The sequence below is a fragment of the Gnatocerus cornutus genome, chromosome 6 (assembly GCF_029298725.1).
Source record: "Gnatocerus cornutus isolate USDA-ARS CGAHR chromosome 6, icGnaCorn1.1, whole genome shotgun sequence".
Classification (NCBI taxonomy): domain Eukaryota; kingdom Metazoa; phylum Arthropoda; class Insecta; order Coleoptera; family Tenebrionidae; genus Gnatocerus; species Gnatocerus cornutus.
In genome coordinates, this window is record NC_142238.1 from 13419888 (window position 1) to 13440344 (window position 20457).

Genomic DNA, 20457 nt, shown 5'->3' on the forward strand with positions numbered 1-20457 from the left:
AAGTTGAGATGTTCGATTTCGACAAGATGCGAATTTAAGGAAGTTTTCACGTCCGAACCATACTTTTTTTGCTCCTTTTGCCCCGCTAGAAAAATCGACGAGTTTTCAAACTAACAAAGTGGCCGGTTTTCGTCCTCTTCGGCCGTTTGGTTTTCGCAAAATAAATTTTTAAAACTCGAGATACGATTCCTGTGTTTTCTGGAGTATCGCCGTACGTCGGTTTCGTGGGGACAAAACCATAACCATTAAGTCGAGAGACGCTCATAAAGATGCAGGAAACAGTTCAGAAAAGGGTCTGATTTTTTGTACACACAACATGGCCGGTAGCGGCTTTTTTGTCTCGGCACTTATTTAAATCCGTCCGAACAACGAAGAAAACATTAGCGGAGATTGCTTTATTAATCGAGTTCGGCTTATTTTTAATTTGACCATCAAGGTGTGTTTTTGGTATGTATGCGTAACTTACACTTGAACATCTGGAAACATGTTTAGAAACTCCTCTTAACAAGCGCGCGAATTCATTATTGAGTATCACAGATCATCATTTGATGGGCAAACAGATAGGTATATACCTGTCATGGCTTCCAACCATTTTATGACTTAGCGGACACTAACTCAGAAATCGCCTTAATTACTGTGGAATTCCATGAATTGAACTGTGTTTCTTCAAAAACTGAGAATCAAATGTGTAATTGCACGAGTTCAAGAAAGAGCGTAAATAAGCCTTTTTTGCAAACAGCGATACCCGAGAGGTTAACTAACCTCCCAGGAAAATCACGAGGAAATCAGGTAAATTAATAAGAAATCACTTGAAAATTAGGGTCAATCAATAGGAGATCAGAGGAAATTATTTGATCAGGGGAAGTCAGACGAAATCACTAAAAAATCAGGGGAAAATATTAGAACATCAGGGGCCAATCAAAAGGAAATCAGAGGAAATCACTAAGATATCAGAGAAAGTTATACTAAATCATAAAAAAATCAGGAAAATTTGGTCAAAAAAAACTTAGACAAAAATAAATACAAGGAAATCAAGAGAAGTTTTGCGTATGCCAATTTAGAAAAATTTAACTTTTGAGATTAATGTTCCTGGGAAATCAGTGCATCAGTCTTAGTAAATCACTATAAATCAGAGGAATTCGTTACGAAATCAAGGAAACTTAGACGAAATTAAAAAAATCATTGGAAAATAATTAGTACATCAGAGGGAATCAATAGGAAACCAGGAAAAGCCAGACGAAATCACAATTAAATCAGGGAAAGTTTAACGAAATCTAAAGGAAATCAGGGGAAATTAGCGAGGAAATAAGAGGAAGTTAAGTGTATGCCATTTTTGAAAAGTATTAACCTCTGACAAGTCATGTCATCAATGAGAAATCACTAGACAATAAGGAAAAATCATTATGCTATAAACATATTAAGATATTAAGATATCAATAGAAAATCAGAGAATATTACTTGAAAATCAGGTGTTAGACGACATCAAAAAAAAATCTGGTGAAGTTAGACGAAATCACAAGACAGTCAGCGAGGAAATCGGGTGAACTCAGCCTATGGTCAATACCAATTTATAAATGAATAAACTTAAACAAACGGGTCGTTTCCAAATAATGAGTTCCAAAATATAAATTATTGTAGCCCCATTTATGCTGAAATCTCAAAATGTTCTAAAGTTTTTTGACTTGGCAATTTTTCTATATGTCTGTTTTAAATATGGCAGCGAAAATGCCAAACACCCTGTGTGAATAATAATTCTTATTATCGAGAATTATTGAAATGCAATGTTCATTTGCGAATGAATGAATTTATTCATAGAAACTCACCAATTTATATAAATTCGCGAAATTCTGTTATATCTCTTTTTCTTGACATGACGTAGTGCCTAAATCAGAGATTTCACCGTGTGTCTTACATTTTTTTCTTCTTTGATTGTAATAGAATTTGCAATGGGCTCAGAAACCATGAAAAGTGCAGCCTACCTGATTTATGAATTTTCTGTGTAGTACTGTTAAATTTTTAATAGCGAAGCCCGTTGATTATTTTCTTTTAAACCTTCAAGTCTGTTTTTTATTTGAAAATTTCCAAGAAATTGTACATTTTGTCATGCGTAATTATTTGTATCAGAGTTTGAAAAATCGAAAAACACGAAATTTCAATTATCAAAATTACAATTTATTCCCAAACACCAAATTTTGTCAAAAAATGCTTACGCAATGCTACCATCATCAGAGCGATGATTAAAACAAAATTTGAAGTTATTTTAAAACTTTCTTTACTAAATGTTAAATGACAAAATACAATTAACTAGGTGGCCCTTAGAATTCTGTAAAACTCGCCTTTTTTGTCTCATAATCTAACAATTAAACAATCTCAAATTAATATCCAACGCCACGGAAAAGCGAGGTTCACGAAAAAAACGAGATCTACAGAAGGCCATCTAGTCCTTCCCTAAAATTCGTAATATGTATTGGTAATTTTAGTGCAACATTTTCAAGAAATTACAAAATTTTGAATTATACGCAGAACTTTATCAGAATTTTGCCTATTTAGATAAACAACTGCGTTTCACCGTTCCTTCCCACCATTAAACTTTTATCAAGTATTTCTTCTTTCTACAAAAACTAGCAAAAACAAAGTCGTCTCATCAGTCGTCCCAATAAGTGCGTGCAAAAAAGGCTCTTCGTAAGTAAACCAACTAAAGTAATCTCTAATTTCATAAACCATTTTAATTTTAGTGGAAAATGGCAGAGAATCCAATAATCGATGCTTTAAACTGCCTTTGTCAAGCATTACTTAAAGAAACCCGCATCTGTAAAAGTGGGCACACCATGTGCTCAAAGTGTGCCGAAGAGTTAAACCGTTGTCGGGAGCCTACAAAGTCTGCCAGAAACTATGTTATGCAAGACATTGCTGAGGCTTTTCAAGTTGCAGTATCCGTTTCTGATGCCATTCCGAAACCCGATTTGGTTCCCAAGGCAGAAGCAGAAGCAGAAGAAGTGACTTCACGTCTGAAGTGTCCGAAGTGTGTTTTCGAGTTTCCAAAAGAGCAGCTTGTAGAACACATTATGATGTTTTACGAAGCGCTGATCTACGAATTTTCCGGTAGAAAAAGGAGTACAAACTTTTTTTGTCCACGCGAACGTGTATCCGACTGGTTCGCTACACGGGATCTTTATTTGTTATCCACATAAAATTTTCTGCACAGCATAATTTATCTTACGTGAAGGCTGCTGGGATAAATAATGAGGGGCGTGTAGTGCTCAGGTACGATTATAAAGTAAATGGAAATGGAAAAGTTGTTACTTCAGCTTTTCCATTTCCTGTTACTTTATAATCGTAGTTGCGCCTTTCATTATTTATTGCAGCAGCCTTCCTTACGAAAATTTTAAAACTAGTGAAGCAGTGTCTTTTGAATTATGTAATCCATTAACAGTCGAAATTTCACATCGCAATTAATATGTTTTTGAGTGTTTAAATTAACTGATTAAATATTTTATTTTTATTTTTAAAGTATTTTATCAATTTTGTATTTTTTTTATAAATAATAAAGCGTTATCTGTCAGCAATATTTAATTTAAAATTCCCGCGTTAACAAGGTTGGTAGAATTAACGTGCGTTCTAGTTTTACATAAAATGTGTGACGTAACTTGTTGCGAAATCAAAAATCTAGTTGTGACGACTTCCCTAATGCAGTTCCCGCATTGCTGCACAGAGATAAAGATAAATCGGAATTATTCAGATAATTATAATTTGGTGTTAATCAATCTGTGTGCACTTAGCTAATTGACAAATCGATTCTGTCATCAATTATATTGTTAAACTTGCGTTAACCGTGCTAATTCCCAGGCTAGTTTAACCATTGACATGTGCTGATGATTTTCTCATTTTCCAGTCACATCGCATGAAGAACTTCAGTGTCCCTATTTGATGTAAATTAGATAATATTAATTAAGCTGTGATTAACAACGCGCATTTGTCATTCATTATGTACATAAAATACAATTACGAGATGACAGAAAAAGTGTGATGTAATAACCGCACGGGCACCATCAGAAGACAGCGCCATCGTTTAGCGACTAGGCCAACCTTCAAGAAACTTGGGCGAACTTTCACCCTTTTTAATATGCCCATATTTATATCTCTGGGTTGGGCGCCCAGTTATTTGTTTTCCAAACCATGAACGTCGATGTTTATTCATATTCCTTTCAGATTGGTAATAAAAAAATGGGTATAACAATACGACTTATTTATTCAAAGGCAGAACCATATTTCCTTTTAATACCATCCTTGATGTAAAAATAACTCGAACTTTGTTAAAACAGTTTGTCACGCTGAAGTAATAAGATTTTTAGTCATCATAATGCGAATTCACACCGGAAACATCCAATAATAAGCACTCGTCAAACCTTAAAAAACTCCGCTAAAATATTATAATCCAGAGAACAATTATACAACGTGTGGTTAATGCAAGATTTCCAGAAGGTCGGTTTTTTGCGTGCTTCCCCGGAACAGAGTTTTGCTAATTTTACTTTTAAATACCTTTACCAATTTTGCAAGATACTATCTCAGCTATAAAAATTATAAGAGCTACATTAGTAATATTCGAGGTCGTTCAAGACAAACAATGAGTGCATAAACATAAAACCGTGGTAATTAAATCATAAACTGCAGAATGTCTTTGGCTTTTATTTCATATGATAATTACAAACTAGCAATAAATTGTGAAGAAAGAAAAACGGACGGTTTTGAATAATCGCCGAGAGCAACAAGTGTAAGAAAAATATGCCATGACACGGAAAAAATCTGAATTATACCTGACACTATAAACTATAAACAATCAATAAGCAATGTTTATTACCGCGCCGGAAAAGTACCACAGGAAATTTGAACCCTATGAATCACCCGAGACGTTTATTTTTAATTTCCAAGAAAGCACTGTATTTTTATAAATTTTATCTTACCAGTGAAGTAAAACTTATCTGAAAAATCGTCTCGTAAAAAATTTTCCAGACACTGTCCGATAAAGACTTTAATTTTGATTTGTTTACTATTACCGGTAAAATTTAAAATAAAACTCAATGTGTAATTTTTCCGACTTTCAAGAAGTAAATAACTATTATTTCTATGTAATTGGCGAAGCGATCCGCTCAAGGTACAGCCATAATTTAAGAGCGACCGTGAAGAATCCATTGTTAAGTCCGAATCAAACTCGCAATGATTATTTTATTTTATTTGTACAAAAACTTAATCTAAAATAATACAGATTTCCAGTCAAAACGTGCGAATTAACAATTCTTCTAATTAAAATGATTATTTACAACTATAAATTCCGCTACGCTCTCACGATTTATCTATTTCCTCCGGGAGTTTGACGTCGTTGGATTCCGGAAATAGGAACGAGAGGAATCCTGACGTGAAAGCCAACGCGGAGAAGACCATGAGTGGTAACGGCTTATACACCTTGGCCTGAAAAAGAGATTTAGCGCCTCTTGCACGAAATTATGGGGGCTTACCAGTAACGGCACTTGTGGAGCTAGCATAGAGCCGACGCAGCCAAACATGGAACACACCGCGAATGCGGAATGTCTAGAGCTAGTGGGGAACAACTCGGCTGTGTAAATGTAAATTGTCATGTAAGACACTGTGACGAAGAGTTTCCCGGAGAGGAAAACAACGAGCGCCAACGGGCTCCCTGAAACAAGCCGATTAGTTTGTGTTTATTCCACGGAGAGCCGCACCTGCTGGGATAAAATCAACGCTAATACAGGCGATTCCGGTGAAAATCAAACTAAGAGCCAAAGTCTTTTTTCTTCCGATCCGATCCAGGGCGCCATAAGCTAAAATGTACGCGGGGATCTCCACCACGGAGACGCACATGTAGTTGACGTAAATATCATGAGACAACGCCACTGATTGAATTGTTAAGCCGTAATAAGGAAAGTTGCAACAGATCCAAGTGAAGGAACAATGAATTATTCGAATGACAAGGCTCTTTTTTCTTAAAATAGCCATCAAGGGGATTGTCTCATTTTCCTCGGCTTTGTCAGTCTGGTCGATGTAAGGAATATTTTTTATGGTCTCTTCGGTTAATTCTTCACCATTGACTTTCGCGATGGACTTCAGAACCTTCTCAGCATCGTCAAATTTATTCTTGGAGATCAACCAACGCACGGACTCGGGGGTGAACCAGAGAAAGAACGTAACCAAGACACCGGGGGCGTAGGTGATCCATGTCATAAACTGCCACGTTGGAGACACCCAAGCTGCCGCCCCCAGCAAAATATGGCCCACTGTGAACGCTAAACAAATAATACTGTTGCCGAGATTCCGCCTCCTGGAGTCGACCAGCTCAAGGGCTACAACAATCATGAATAGACCTAGATTAGAGGGTGTTATTTCCTTACCTAGAATAAAAGCACCACTGTAAACCCCCGAGCCGACGACAGTATTGAGAAACTCCAACGCCACGTACATGTAATAAGAAACAGAAAAAGATCTAATAAAACCAACAATGGTGCTTAAAAACACGCTAACGATGATCATCGATTTTCGGCCGTATCTGAAATTTCCTTTTAGTTAACTTTCCAGGCGTTGTTTCAACGTTACCGATCGGAGAAAAATCCAGCGAGGGGAAGGCAAATGAGTTTTCCCACGACATTGATGGTTCCAATTATCGTCAATTTCCATAAATTTTCATCGCATTTAATGTCGAACTAAAAATTACCATCAAAATGGTAAAATAACGCAAAGAAAACCTACATCGTGAACGATAGTGGTTTCCTCCCTTTCGTAAACGTAGTCATTACATTTGAGTGTAACAGTCAAATTAAAATTGGTACAAGTCGCATTTTCTTCGCTTTGGTAATACGAGCATTTGCTGGGGATTTTCTGTTCGAAAGGTACCGCATTTTCCAACCACTCAGGATTAAACTCGCCGTTTTCCTTTTCGCAAGCATCGATTTTGCACCTAAACGTTTAACGCTAAGAAAAACAAACTTAAAAAGATGATACTAACCTGTATTTGATGTCTCTTGCGATAAAAATATAATTCATGGCCGGAAAGACCGAGAATATGATAGCACAGCATAGCACCAGGTAGTAGAGACTTTGAAATTTTCCCCAACCCCCCAGCGACACTAGGATTTCATCAAGATCGAACTTCTTCATGCTTCGCGAACAACGTGGTACACACTAATTCAGTAAAAATGCACCTGCAAAGTGAATAAATTGTTCGCTTTATTTGAAGCCGATTAAAAAAATAAACCGGTTGTTTATTGCTTCTAGCGCACGTTGCGAGAATGACGCTAATATGAGTAAAATTATTTCTAAGCGCAATCTCACAAATCGTGGCGGAGGACTACAAAAAATTACCTGGATGTGTGCTGCCGCCTTCGAGTTTACTCAAAAAGTGGTCACCGTCCGTCGGTCAGTTTCGGACATTAGTTTTAATCTTACTCGACCTCAACGGAAGGACATGTTTATCTGCAAGTACAACGACAAATGATTCGATGAAAAAAAACGTATTTGTAGGAAAGTCGCGACTGCTCGTGCCGATTTTTTACACAGTCAGTAATGAGCAAATTAGGCGTAAAATTCAGCCACTGCTAGGTCAACAAACAATTTAATGAACTTTAAATGTTAATTAATAAGGAAGACAAAATTTCTCATGAAATTGATACAATTTGAATGATAATCATTGCAGTGACGTCAATAACATTTTTCTTAGGTGACTTACCACTCTCAAAGCTTGGAACTGTGACTGTTGGAACCAGCGATTATTTTCGAAATTGTGAAATTATCGACTGGTAAACATAAAGAGAAACCGATAAGAAAAGTACTTGTTTTCCAATGCGTTGTAAATACCTTTTCCCAAGAAATAACAAAGCGATGACTAAAGTGCGTGTAATGTGCGCTGATTTAATTGGTATTTTATTACTCTAATTTCAATACGTTAACATTCGAAGAATGCGTTTTGATATGTGGTGAAAAACCAAATTACAAAAATTCTTGAAAAATCTAATCGACATTGGTAAACAAATACTGTTAAGATCCTGCTATTAGTCAATTAAGCTTGAAATCCCCTCATAATTGAAAAATTAGCAAATTAAGCTAACCTTAGGACTTAAGTTAATTAGAGAGTCTCCGTTAATTTGCCCGCTTTGTCATTATGAATGAACCTTAATTCTGATGAAAAGAAACGACTTTTTTATTTGCTCCAAGTCCAATTATTTTTCCAAATCTTTTGGCCACATTTCACCAGGAAATTGATTGCTTTTTTATTTATTTCAGCACATTTTTCAGGACAATGTTATTGTGCGGCTGTAAATCTTCCAATCTTGACTCTTCGTTGTAATCTGATTTTAAAGCAGCGACTTTCCGAACGTGGCGTGTAATGCCATAATTTATGTAACAATTACAAAAATCGGTATTTATTACTGTGCTATTCTGATTTAAATTTCTGTTGCAGTAAGTGATACGAATCTCAAAATTTTCATTTTTTCGAAAACGTAAATGTAATGGAAAAAAATCAATAAATGTACAAACGTGTTTTTAAGTACTGCAATTACGTAATTCTGAAGCAATCATGTTTAGAAATCATACGATGCATGCGATTTTATCGTATAATAGCCTGGAAAATATACCGAGCAATCAAGCAATAAATGAAATAAACAAGTCATTTTAAAATAGGACTATCGAAAATCAAATTATCGAAACTTACCTACAATTGGTGGTTCAATCCTATCTACACTCTTAGCACAACAATTTTTGGTAAGTTCTGCGCGCACCTTGGAGTAGTTATTTGAGCACTTTGACTACTGTTACCACTAAGGTAAAAATTGTATTTGCCGTTGTTTTTATTGCACGTCGAAACCTATTATGTTTCAGGGTCGTTTAAATGCTTTTATTGACAGCGATGACGCCCGATTTTTACAGATTTTCCGGAAATTTACTGCCAAATTTTGTTAACACTCGCCGAGTTGTGACTTTGCAATCATCGTGCAAGTGTGAAACGCTAAGTAAATTCTTATCCCCAAGTTACGAGGATACGGTGTATGACTTTAATTGTAGAACTTTAGCATCAATTTGTTGAAATTGCTATTCCACATTAATTTCTAACTTCCTAAAGCTATTTACATAACCAATTTTCGCGCGGTCTGTATCTAGGTACAAAAATGACGGAGATGAATCCTTGATAATATTTTCGGTACACTGCTACTGTTAGTAACAATTAACTTGCGTTTGTACAATTTGTCTGAAAGCACTTTTTTTAATTGAAAGTAGTAATCCCCACAAATTTTATTGTTTTTTGAACAAACAAAAACTGACAAAGCTACGAAATGTTTGGTTCGTCGTTAAAATAATATATTTTTTATTTATGTGCATAGCTCTAAAATTTTAGAATTTTGTATGTCTAGTTGAAAAACAATACAAAAGTAGCAAAACCTACAAATTTTAGTGTTTTAGAACAAAAACTGCAAAAATTACGAAATGTAACAGAATCTGCAGTTTAGATGGTGAACATTTTTGGTTCGTCTTCAAAATCAATTTTTTTTAAAACTTTGTGTCTGGCTCTAAAATTTTTAAATGTACAATTGATAAACAAACCAAAGGTAGTGAAACTTTCAAATTTTACTGTTTCAGGACAAAAAGGAACTAAGTAACGGAATTTAATAGAAACAAGTGGATGTTTTTAATTTATCTTCAAAATAAAAATTTCTAAGAATTTTGCGTCTGGCTCTAAATTTTTGAAGTTTTGCACAGTCAACAAGCAAGTGGAAAGTAATAAAATCTCCAAATTCTGCTGTTTTAAAACAAAAACTGACAAAGTTACGGAATTTAATAGAAACTGCTGGTCATTTTTGGTTTATCTTCAAAACAAAAATTTCTAAAAATTCGGAGTAAGGCTCTAAAATTTTAGAATGTTGTACAGCTGATAAACAAATTAAAAGTAGTAAAATCTCCAAATTTTACTTTTTTAACACAAAAAATGACAAAGTAACGAAATTTAATAGAAGCAAGTGAACGTTTTTAGTTTATCTTAAAAAAAATTCTAAAAATTCTGTGTACGCCTCTAAAATATAAATGTCTGCATTAGTTGGTAAAGAAGTCCAAAGTCATAAAACGTCCAAATTTTTCAATTTTAGGACAAAAACTGCCAAAGCTACGCAATTTAATAGAAACTGAGGGAAATTTTTGATTTATCTTCAAAATAAAAATTTCTAAAAAATTCTGCATTTAATTCTAATTTTTTTAACTTTTATACAGTTAACAAGCAAGTCGAAAGTAATAAAACCTCCAAATTTTATAGTTTTAAAACAAAAACCGATAAAGTTGCGGAATTTAATAGAAATTGGTTGACATTTTTGGTTTATCTTCAAAACAAAATTTTCTAAAAATTCTGTGTATGCCTCTAAAATTTTGAAATTTTGTACCGTTAACAAACAAGTCGAAAGTAATGTAACCTCCAAATTTTACTGATTTAGAACAACATCTGCCAAAATTGCGAAATTTAATAGAAATTCGTGGACATTTTTTGTTTTATTGTAAAATAAAAATTTCAAAAAATTATGTGGATGTCTCTAAAATTTTGGAATTTCGTATAGTCAATAAACAAATCGAAAATAGTAAAACTTCCAAATTTTACTGTTTTAAGACAAAAAGTGCCAAAGTTGCAGATTTAATAAAAACTAATGAATCTTTTTGGTCTTCAAAATAAAAATTTCTAAAAATTCTGTGTATAGATCTAAAAATTTTGAAATTTTGTGCAGTTGATAAATAAGTTAGAAGAAACAGAATCTTGCCCAAAACCCGAAAATAACATCTAATAAATTTTAAAAATTAGAAAAGTTGACAAAACATTAAAATTTGTTTGCAAGTAAATCCACGTGCTTCTGAAAAAACTGCTGAGTGCTCTTTAATGAAGTACATACTTTTCAATGATAATTCATTTGTTTTTCCAAGAACTAACGTTCCTTTCACAAGCGCCGAGGCAACGCAATTGTAAATTAATTTATTTTAATTTTGCGAAAACTCTTTTATAATTCCAATTGTACAGCCATTTTTCAATTTGCATAGCAACAATCTCTGCATTACATTTCAAAAACAACATTATTTAACAAAAGAACCAATATAACTCCCACATAAACATTTAGATAACAAGCATTAGATAATCGCAGTCACTTTTCTCTGTAAGATTTAATTAAAAATTCATAGTAATGTTCACGCATTTATTAAGGAAGACGAACGTAATTTTCAACAACCTGAAATGCAAATGTCGAGAAAAGCCCCTCAATTTGCGATCATGATAGCCATGAGCAATTTTGTACCGCAAGAATGTTGTTTTCTTGTAGTTTTGAGAAAATAAAACCCAAACTCATGCCTGTGGTTACGAGTGATTTTAAACGCAACAAAGCAGGTTTTCTGTAAATCAATAAAAACATACGCAAATGTTATGGAAAGGTTTGCTTAGAGATTTCTATTTTGTTCTTGGAAGTCTGTAGAGATTTGAATGCACAAGAAAGTGATGGGGTTTTACGTCCAACACGAAAATTAAATTAGCGCCGATTTGTGAAACTGCATACGCAAATTCAACGGTTGAATTCGAGCGTTTTATTATGATAAATTTATCTTCTTATTGCCTTTTAATGAATCATGAGGTTTTTCCTTGTTACGACTTGCATAAATACATAATCTCTTGACTAAGGTGCGTATATGATAATTTTTGAATTAAAAAACAGTTTCTGAATAATATACATAATAAACATCAGTCATCAGCAGCGGCGATAACAAAATGAGTACTTACTGCACAACAATAGTATTCCAGTTTTCAATAAAACGTCTAATTAGGAATAAGCAATCAATAAATTTATTAGAGCAATTAGGGCTATATTGTGTTATCAAACCGCAATAAATTGGTAAATACACTTACAGAAAATTACGAGCGCTGTTAAAGTTCTAACAATAACAAAATGAAACGACTGAATGTTAGCTCGTTGCTTATTTCTTTATAATCAACTAAAATATATTTATTCTTTGTTAGGTACTATCTTTCATGGTCCCACGTGTGCCAAAACCATTTTTCAAAACATACGAGAAAAAGAAAACTGAAACTCGTGGCAGTTGATAAACTTTTTCTTATCGTTATGGAAATTTGAACTGGAATAAACTGAGTTCTGCTGCACCTCTCTGGAACTGCAAGTTTCACACAAATAGGAAGAATTTATCCTTATCTCGGTGGACCAAAATTGTTGCAACTTGAAATTGTTGTTGTGATTTGCTCGATTTAATCATAAATTTTGCCAGATTTCACGCGAGAAGCTAAACTATAAACTGCATTTTCCATAGTAGTTTTATTACTTCTAAATTATTATTTTAAGATTGCAATGGTTACCTAACTATAATTACTGACATCCCACAATTTTTAACTCAGTTCAAAACAAGAAAAAAAAAACAAAAAATCTCACAATTTTATCTCAAACCGACAAACAATAATCATTTCTCTAACTTTTTTGTGTTTCTAGAAGCGTCACTAGTAGCAACGACTCCCAGTTTCAAAAGATCGCGAAATTAGAAAATCCGGTGGTTTTAAAATTAGCAATGAGGAAGCAACGGGTTAAAAACCAGCACCTTAAAATATTTAAAATGGAATAATAAATTCTCAGAAACGTTTTTATAAACAAAAACCGAACTTTGTAATTTGTTGTTACCTTCACCGGTCATTTCAAGTTCGTCATGCCCGTGAACTTTACCAACCAGTGCAATTTAAAAAAGCTCCATTATCTTGACCTGTAAAGTTACCTTTATCCGCAGCTTTGAGCTATTGAACAGAAGATGTCACTACCGAGTTAATAGTAGAGACATCTCTTTTCAACTTCGTTTACTTGAAGTCAAACAAAAATAGAAAAGTGTAAATTTTATTTAAAATCACTGAGTTTCTTCGTCGATCTTCACTGCTTCGGTCACCTCACCCGGAAGCTCCGCATTGGACGTTTCCGGGAAGTAAAAAGCGAGCACTCCACTACTGAGTGCCATGCTTGCGAAAATGATTAAAGGTAACGATTTGAATAACCGCTCCTGGAAAAAAGAATGAAATTTTGGAACACTTAAAAGAAAAAAATACCAGTAAAGGCACCTGCGGTGCCAGCATACTTCCAATTCGTCCAAACATAGAACAGACTGCTAGAACAGAATGTCTGGATGTTGTCGGAAACATCTCCGCTGTGTAAATGTACAAGACAGTGTACGAAATTGTAATAAAAAATTTTCCTGAGAGGAAAATAATGAGTGCGAACCACTTGGCTGGAAAAAAAATTCAGTCCGAGTGTTGGTAAAAAAAACAACTTACGTTCAGGTATTGTGAACACAGCAATACAAGAGAGCCCACCTAAAATTAAACTGAAACCTAAAGATCTTCGGCGACCAACTCGGTCCATGATATAATGAAGAACGAAGTACGCAGGAACCTCAATTAAAGCCGTACATATAAAATTCAAGTGCACATCTTCAGATAGTGCCACTGATTGAATAGTCAAACCGTAATAAGGAAAGTTACAACAGATCCAAGTGAATGAGCAATGAACCACTCTTAGTAGCAACGTTTTAGATTTAAACACTTCCTTTAAAGTTTCTTTGGTTTCGTTGGTACTCTTAAGCGGAGTTAACTCTTCCGGTTTTACTACTGGTGTTCCATTTGACAGAGAATTAAGAATTTTCGACGCCTTTTCTGTTTGGTTTTTCGAAACAAGCCAACGTATCGACTCAGGGACGTACCATAAAGACAACGTTATTAAAATTCCAGGAAAGTAAATAATACGCAACATTGTGCGCCAAGAGGATGTCAACCAAGCTGCTGTACCTAGAAGAACTTGTCCGATTGCAAATGCGAGACAAATTATCGTATTGATAGTACTGCGTCGCTTTGAATCTACTAGTTCCAAAGCTAAAATTAATTAAAATTAAATTAACTGAGTTTAATAAGTGAACAGATGGTACCTAAAATAAAAGCCGCACTGTACATTCCAGATCCTAGAGCAGTGTCTAAAAATTCTAAAATTATATAGAGATGGTACCAAGGAGAAAAAGACCTCAGTATTCCGATCGTGGTAGTAGCAATCATACTGAAAATCAGTAAACGTTTTCTACCAAAACTAAAATAAAAAACGTAAAAAAACGATAAAACCAATTACAAATACTGACCGATCCGATATGAATCCAGCAAACGGGAGACAAAAAAGTTCCCCTATTACGTTAACAGTACCCGCAATGGTCAGTTTCCACAAATTTTCATCGCAGGTGATGTTAAACTAGAATTAACGTTCCTGGTTCAAAAAATAAATAAATTGAGAATACGTACCTCTTGTACTATAGTGGTTTGATTTTTTTCAAACACGTAGTCCGAGCAGATGAGAGTAACATTCTTGTTAAAGTCTTTACAGCTGTTGTTATCTGAGGGTTCGTAGTAAAGACATCGGTTTGGGACGTTGTCTTTGTGGGGAACGGCGTTTATAAGCCATTTTGGATTGTAAATTTCTGAGTTGTTTTCGCAGTTTTGAATTCTACATCTAAAAGAAATCAAACTTATTTAAAGGGAGAAAAAAAAAGTTTCAGTGCTTTGACTAGATTACAATTTTTGATTGGGCAAAATCGGCAAAAAAACAGATCTACATAATATTTTTTACAAGAAAATTTGCAACCTGTAATTTGCCCTTTAGCCTACACCCGTGAATTTTTATATGGTATAATAAATGTATGATAATACCTGTATTTAGTATCGCGTGCGACAAAAATATAACTCATTTGAAAAATACTGAAAATGACAACACAACACACAGAAGCAAAAGTTCGAATTCTAAATTTTCCCCATGAACTTAAAATAGTATCCAAATCTTTTTTCTCCATTTTCAGTAATTTAAGTTCAACAACAATCAATTTAAAACTTTAGTTTAATTAACACGTGTCTAAATTCATGTCCACGTTTGTTGGGAGTTCAAAGACCGACTCCTGCTGACAATATTGAATGACACAATTATCTTATCAGTGACATTTTGACATTTACACGACTGTTTACTAAATACATGATTCACTATTTCACTGCTATTTTATTGAATTCTTGTGTTTCCACCTAAAATGTTATAAATACTAAAAGTCAGTTATCGTCGCTCCAATAATATAAATTCTTTGGCGCAAGTCACGCTTAAGTCAAATGAATTTAATGAAATCTGTTTTAGGAGAAACAGTTAAAGTACTATCAGTATTTCGTTGATTCAAGTGTTGATTAATTTAAACAAACAGGGGCAATATTGTGTTTGTCAACATAAAAAAATGTTTATTTGAACAGAATCTCCGAGTTGAAAATGAGTTTGTATTGATTTTCTTAACTCTACTCGACACTAGATGGTAGCAGATCAGCAGAATAGAATTAAATAAATAAATAGAAATAAAAAGTGTATCTTTTGTGCAACCTCAAACGCTTTTTGAAATTTTTAGTCATAAAACTAATTTCGAAAATCAAATAAAATCAAATTTACTAAACTTTATTTTTCCCACAGGGAATGTTTATCATTATATTTTGCGATTACTAAAAAATTTCAGTTGCTTGTGGAACTATCTATTAATCAAAATTGACATGTATCCATTACAGGTCCCTTTCAAATCCTGCTGATTTGTAATTTTATAGATTTAATTTTTAATTTTGTAATTTTGTAGATTGGCAGAAAAAATGCCGTATATGTCTATGAATTTTTATACTTATTATACAGAATGAATCCGAATAAAGTGGAAAGATTTTAACCACAATATCAGACACCGATGTAGATAATGATTCTGCAAAAAAATTCGAAATTCGAATGGGGCAAAACTCCCCCGAATTACCGTTTTCCAAAAACTGCAAAAATCGTTTGACCAAAAACGTTTATACTCGCTCTAATCCGATTTCACATAATTACTGATTTTAATGACAGGACACATTTCAAAAATTGAATATTGCCAAACATTAATTTCTATGAAATAAATGATGCCCTCAAAGGGTCAATCTTTATCTCGGTTGGTTGGTAAGGAGACTTTTTCCAACTCGCTTTGTGGGCCAAACAAAAATTTTAATTAGAAATGAAATAATGATAAAGTTACCTGAAGTTATTACGAATCCAATGGACAATCCACAATGGCATCACACCCCATAAACAAAACACTTTTTATCTCTTTAAGTTCATCACAACACTTTTGAAGAAACCACTGCCAAAGAATACAAAAATCTTACTCAAAACATTCCAAATTTGAACAATTTGGCACTGTAAAACCAACATTTCTCTACCACGATCATCGCTCAACTGACGGGAACTCCAATAAAAACACTTTTTGCCACTTGTTCATTAGTGTTTTTATTCCCAACTTTTCGATAGCCTGGACTGACATTGACATCGAACTTGTTTACCCCTAACACTTCAGTTTTTCTCCAGAAAACTTTAATCATTTTTTTCTCGAAAACGGTGTGGTTTCGGAACGCCAAATTTGGCCATTATATTAAACTACGTTGCCTGATATTGGAGTTAAAATCCTACTTTATTCGGGTTCACCCTGTATGTATGTTATAAGAAAAAAATTATTTGTATGTATAAAAAATATTCAAATCAGCGGCAGCGCCGGCGCACCTATGTAAATATCTTTTAAGGTTTTGCAATTTCACTCTGTTAATAATAAATACAACAATAATGTTTACTCAATAAACACCTACATTTTAAATTTCCGCTTTGCAACAATTTAATACATCTGACCCACCGAAATATTCCCAAATTCTACCTTAATTATTAGGTAGAGACCACTCTTCAAATTAACATTTTCATACAAGGCCAATAAGGAATAAAATCATTGTACCATGCTTACAAAAACTGTATTTAATATTTCAAGGCTTAATTCCCGTTTTAGTCCTCTGAAAGCCACGATACACAAAATTCAAGAACTAAAATATTTACACCAAGCTTTCGTGTGCATTCTGTTAAAATGTTAATTCGTTCGAACGGAATGTAAGGAATAACATATCATTTCATCCACCTTTAACTTGTTATTTCTTCAGAATTTTATATTCGGCGTGTGAGTCGAGACATGCACACTTACTTTTTTTATTATATGTACTTGGATTCTACAAATTCAGTTTTGATTTTACTCGTTTTCAAAACTTGACTGTATTCAGGAACTACAACACAATTGCAAAAAAAACACAGAAGGACAACAAACGATAGAAAAAATTCAGAGGTAAAACTCTTGCAAAAGTTGGAGCTTTTCCATTTTTTATTTTATTTTGAGGAAGTTTTTCGGGGTAATCGCAATAGATTTTTAATCCATAAAGTCATTAGAAACTGGTTCGAGTTTTCATTAAAAAACTGGATAAAGTTAGAGAATGTAGATAAGCTAGGTCATCATATAATGTACAAAATACCAAAAGTTTTTATTAAAAATTCAAGCGATTTATTCAAATAATGTTTGTATTGTTAGGCCAAACGATATCTTCAATCCATTTAAGATAATAGGACACTCTAGAATACACAGCAATGGTATTTCCGATGCCACATCCTTGCCCAAAAGAGGTAACTCCTACAATTCTAAAATGAGGGCTGCCTTCGTGGAATTTGTACTGCAATGGTCCCCCAGAATCACCCTACAACAACTCACTTTACAAAAAAATCGTTTTTTCAATTACAGGACTCACTGGACAGGTATCCTTCCCGTCAGGATGCCCAGCACAAACTTGAATATCATTCAGAATACCTTTTGGCAGCGTCCTTTTAAACACATCAGACGACGAATATCTCGCCGCACACGTTGTATAATTCACGTAAAATAAATTCGCTTTAAGCAGGTAACTACTAGGATTACCATACAGATCCACTTTTCCCCATCCTGAAACCGTCATCTCGTTTGGAGTTGGTATCTCTGTGTGCAAACACGCAGGTTGGACATACGGACTGAACCGCGCGGGATGATCCAATTTAAGAAGAGCAATATCGTGGTAATTAATCGGCCTTTTGTATTTTTCATGAATGAAATATCCAGCAACTACGAAGTCTTGAGGTTGTGACTCAAAACGGTTTTCGTCTTCAGTGGTTGCGAGATCGAGCTCCCCAAGACGCACGTAACGAACGTTTCCACTAAAAATGACTTTTCAATGAAGAAGTTTCACAAAAAACGACTTACTAGTCTCTGGTTTCGACGCAATGAGCGGCTGTTAACACGAACTGCTCGCTGATGAGACTCCCGCCGCAAAGCCAGTTGACTCTGGGCTTTTCGCCGTACCCCAAGACGGCCTGAAACGGAAGTTTGTTTCTTAAAAAATGACGCGAAAACCAGTTTCCCGAATTATTTAATTTGTTGTCATTACGAACGGTTTTACCAGTGTTTACGAACTAAACATAAATATTTACCATATGTTTGAATTCCCTAGCTAAAGACTTCTCGCCTCCAGCAACTTCAGTTTTAAGACACGGTTCGATTGGAGGATGGTACCTTCGACACACTAGAAAAACTTCAGTGAAAGTTCGTCGTTAACCGAAAGACATACCGACTTCGCTGATAGGAGCAGGGCAACAGACTATTGGAAAAATGCCTACGAAGCCCTCGCAAAGTTGAGGCTTCTTCCACTTTTTCATTTTGAGGAGATTTTTGGCGTAGTCGCAATGATCAAGGTTGCGGCACAACCCAAATTGCCCAGTCTTTTTAAAAGCGCAAATTCTTCCTAAAAATAATTTTAAGAAAGAGTTGGAAAATGTGACAAACAACCTTCATTCTCGTGTTTTTCGACCTCTTTTTCCTGAGAAAACCCACTTCCTGCTAACACTAATATTACAAACACAACCACACCTAAGTTAGACATGGTTGCAACTGACTTTACAATGGTAAATTACTAGTCTTATGGGCATTTAATGGGGTTTTAAGCGAGACAGAGATTACAAACTCGTTTGAATTTTCCTTAAAAACTGAAAGCAATTAGCGAATGTAGATAACCTCAGAGCCTGCAAAATACAAAGAACCAGCTCTATGTACATACATAAATTCGCAGTTATTCCCCAGCAGTCAGATTCGTCAGATGGGTTACTCTCACTATATTATAATTTGTCTGTTTACGGTCTCGGTTCTTGGCCAGTTTGAAGGTAACTCAACAATACTCGCACTTCTGTTGAATTCAGTTTTCAGGTGAAAGATGCAGATTTCAAGGTACGAGAAAACGAGGCAAGTGTGTTCTTTTAGATGATTGTGACTACGCGAAAAAACTATTAAAGTCAGGACAAAAACCACAAAATTGCGGCTTCAAAGATCTCATTCCTATAGTCTGTTGTCCGACAGCCGCAGAACCAGTTTTGGGACAACGTAGTGAAAAACGTGAGTATTTAATTGAGTGTAATTAGCGTAATGAAACCACTTCAGAATGCAAGTTGTGGAATCCACCACCTTGGAACACTTTCAAGAAGTTTGTGTTCGGAGGTAAACCATCTTTGGCGAAAGAGTTTCCACACATGGTAATAAACCGTTTTTTGTGCCCCCATTGCATAGAGTGAATTTTCTAGGCTTTGCTTGGTTACGGAGGTAAGAACGACACTCAATGGTTGTGTGGAGGGAGCCTAATCAAAGAAGACTTTGTCCTGACAGCCGCTCATTGCATTAAATCTCAAGACTAGTAAGCCTCTTCTCATTTTTCCTTTTTTACCTTTTGGTTCCAGTGGTACAGTGACATGGGTTCGCTTAGGCGACCTAAACATAACAGACCCTAATGACGACGCGAAACCCCAAAACTTCTCCGTGGCGAAGACTTTCATCCACCCGGAATACCGACCAAGTTCCTACTACCACGACATCGCTCTCATTCAATTAGACAGAAATGCAACCTTTGACGATTATGTTAAACCCGCTTGTCTTTACCCCAACAGCAGTTTTTCCCAACAACTCATAGCCACCGGTTGGGGTAAACTCGAGTTCTTCGGAGAAACGAGCAGTCATCTAATGAAAGTTAATTTGAATCATGTCAAGTTCGAGGAGTGCGCAAAAAGTTATCAAGGAGATAAGAAGCTAAATTCTGGTATTCTTGATGAGGCGCAAGTTTGTGCGGGTCATCCTGAAGGAAAAGACACGTGTCCGGTAACTACTGAGTTTTTAGTGAGCGGTAATGAATGTTGAGTTTGTAGGGTGACTCTGGAGGACCTCTTCAGATTAAGATTGCAACCCCTTCGTACTTCTACGTGGTTGGAGTAACGTCTTTTGGTAAAGCTTGTGGGGTTGATACCGACAGTGCTGGAGTTTATACAAGAGTCTCGCATTACTTGGGGTGGATTGAAAGTATCGTGTGGGCTCAACAATGAATAAATTGATCTTAGATTGTCTTTTTTCTTCACTTTATGACGACCCGTGTGAAAGTGTCTTAAAGCAATCCGAGTCGTCGCAACTCAAAACATCCTGACGTTTGTATATCTGGTT

General features: G+C 35.0%; 4 protein-coding genes across 4 annotated transcripts; 1 reads left to right on the top strand and 3 right to left on the bottom strand.

Annotated features, from left to right (window-relative positions):
- Window positions 1–5215: 5215 nt before the first annotated feature.
- Window positions 5216–9021, bottom strand: LOC148173125 (solute carrier family 22 member 21-like). Its single transcript, XM_088039665.1, has 9 exons — window positions 8720–9021; window positions 7372–7482; window positions 7016–7211; window positions 6760–6967; window positions 6607–6713; window positions 6405–6559; window positions 5739–6356; window positions 5514–5692; window positions 5216–5466 (listed from the first exon to the last, which is right to left on the bottom strand). Exons 3-9 carry the CDS (start codon window positions 7165–7167, stop codon window positions 5341–5343), a joined length of 1545 nt encoding a protein of 514 aa, XP_087895791.1. The 5' UTR covers window positions 7168–7211; window positions 7372–7482; window positions 8720–9021; the 3' UTR covers window positions 5216–5340.
- A 3879-nt stretch (window positions 9022–12900) lies between these two features.
- On the bottom strand, window positions 12901–15223 carry LOC148173126 (solute carrier family 22 member 4-like). The gene is made up of 7 exons (XM_088038776.1): window positions 14759–15223; window positions 14354–14561; window positions 14197–14303; window positions 13993–14147; window positions 13346–13939; window positions 13121–13299; window positions 12901–13074 (listed from the first exon to the last, which is right to left on the bottom strand). Exons 1-7 carry the CDS (start codon window positions 14896–14898, stop codon window positions 12925–12927), a joined length of 1533 nt encoding a protein of 510 aa, XP_087894902.1. The 5' UTR covers window positions 14899–15223; the 3' UTR covers window positions 12901–12924.
- Window positions 15224–17434: 2211 nt separating this feature from the next.
- Window positions 17435–18951, bottom strand: LOC148173127 (serine protease snk-like). The gene is made up of 6 exons (XM_088040325.1): window positions 18769–18951; window positions 18551–18724; window positions 18414–18505; window positions 18187–18296; window positions 17702–18140; window positions 17435–17650 (listed from the first exon to the last, which is right to left on the bottom strand). Exons 1-6 carry the CDS (start codon window positions 18860–18862, stop codon window positions 17465–17467), a joined length of 1095 nt encoding a protein of 364 aa, XP_087896451.1. The 5' UTR covers window positions 18863–18951; the 3' UTR covers window positions 17435–17464.
- A 43-nt stretch (window positions 18952–18994) lies between these two features.
- On the top strand, window positions 18995–20361 carry LOC148173128 (venom protease-like). The gene is made up of 6 exons (XM_088040326.1): window positions 18995–19139; window positions 19183–19368; window positions 19414–19505; window positions 19554–19663; window positions 19707–20121; window positions 20169–20361. Exons 1-6 carry the CDS (start codon window positions 19076–19078, stop codon window positions 20340–20342), a joined length of 1041 nt encoding a protein of 346 aa, XP_087896452.1. The 5' UTR covers window positions 18995–19075; the 3' UTR covers window positions 20343–20361.
- The last annotated feature ends 96 nt before the right edge of the window (window positions 20362–20457 follow it).

What these genes read in the sequence shown, in the direction of transcription:
- LOC148173125 (XM_088039665.1), bottom strand. Translation starts at nt 7,167, where the DNA reads ATGAAGAAGTTCGATCTTGATGAAATCCTAGTGTCGCTGGGGGGTTGG. An exon ending in GCTGGATTTTTCTCCGATCG is followed by an intron (nt 6,560 to 6,606) that starts GTAACGTTGAAA and finishes AGGAAATTTCAG; the next exon opens with ATACGGCCGAAAATCGATGA. An exon ending in CGTTGATTTTATCCCAGCAG is followed by an intron (nt 5,693 to 5,738) that starts GTGCGGCTCTCC and finishes GGCTTGTTTCAG; the next exon opens with GGAGCCCGTTGGCGCTCGTT.
- LOC148173126 (XM_088038776.1), bottom strand. Translation starts at nt 14,898, where the DNA reads ATGGAGAAAAAAGATTTGGATACTATTTTAAGTTCATGGGGAAAATTT. An exon ending in AAACCACTATAGTACAAGAG is followed by an intron (nt 14,304 to 14,353) that starts GTACGTATTCTC and finishes CGTTAATTCTAG; the next exon opens with TTTAACATCACCTGCGATGA. An exon ending in CAGTGCGGCTTTTATTTTAG is followed by an intron (nt 13,940 to 13,992) that starts GTACCATCTGTT and finishes AATTAATTTTAG; the next exon opens with CTTTGGAACTAGTAGATTCA.
- LOC148173128 (XM_088040326.1), top strand. Translation starts at nt 19,076, where the DNA reads ATGGGTTACTCTCACTATATTATAATTTGTCTGTTTACGGTCTCGGTT. An exon ending in CGAAAGAGTTTCCACACATG is followed by an intron (nt 19,506 to 19,553) that starts GTAATAAACCGT and finishes TGAATTTTCTAG; the next exon opens with GCTTTGCTTGGTTACGGAGG. An exon ending in TGCATTAAATCTCAAGACTA is followed by an intron (nt 19,664 to 19,706) that starts GTAAGCCTCTTC and finishes TTTTGGTTCCAG; the next exon opens with TGGTACAGTGACATGGGTTC.
- LOC148173127 (XM_088040325.1), bottom strand. Translation starts at nt 18,862, where the DNA reads ATGTCTAACTTAGGTGTGGTTGTGTTTGTAATATTAGTGTTAGCAGGA. An exon ending in CTAGGGAATTCAAACATATG is followed by an intron (nt 18,297 to 18,413) that starts GTAAATATTTAT and finishes CTTCCGTTTCAG; the next exon opens with GCCGTCTTGGGGTACGGCGA. An exon ending in TGCGTCGAAACCAGAGACTA is followed by an intron (nt 18,141 to 18,186) that starts GTAAGTCGTTTT and finishes AGTCATTTTTAG; the next exon opens with TGGAAACGTTCGTTACGTGC.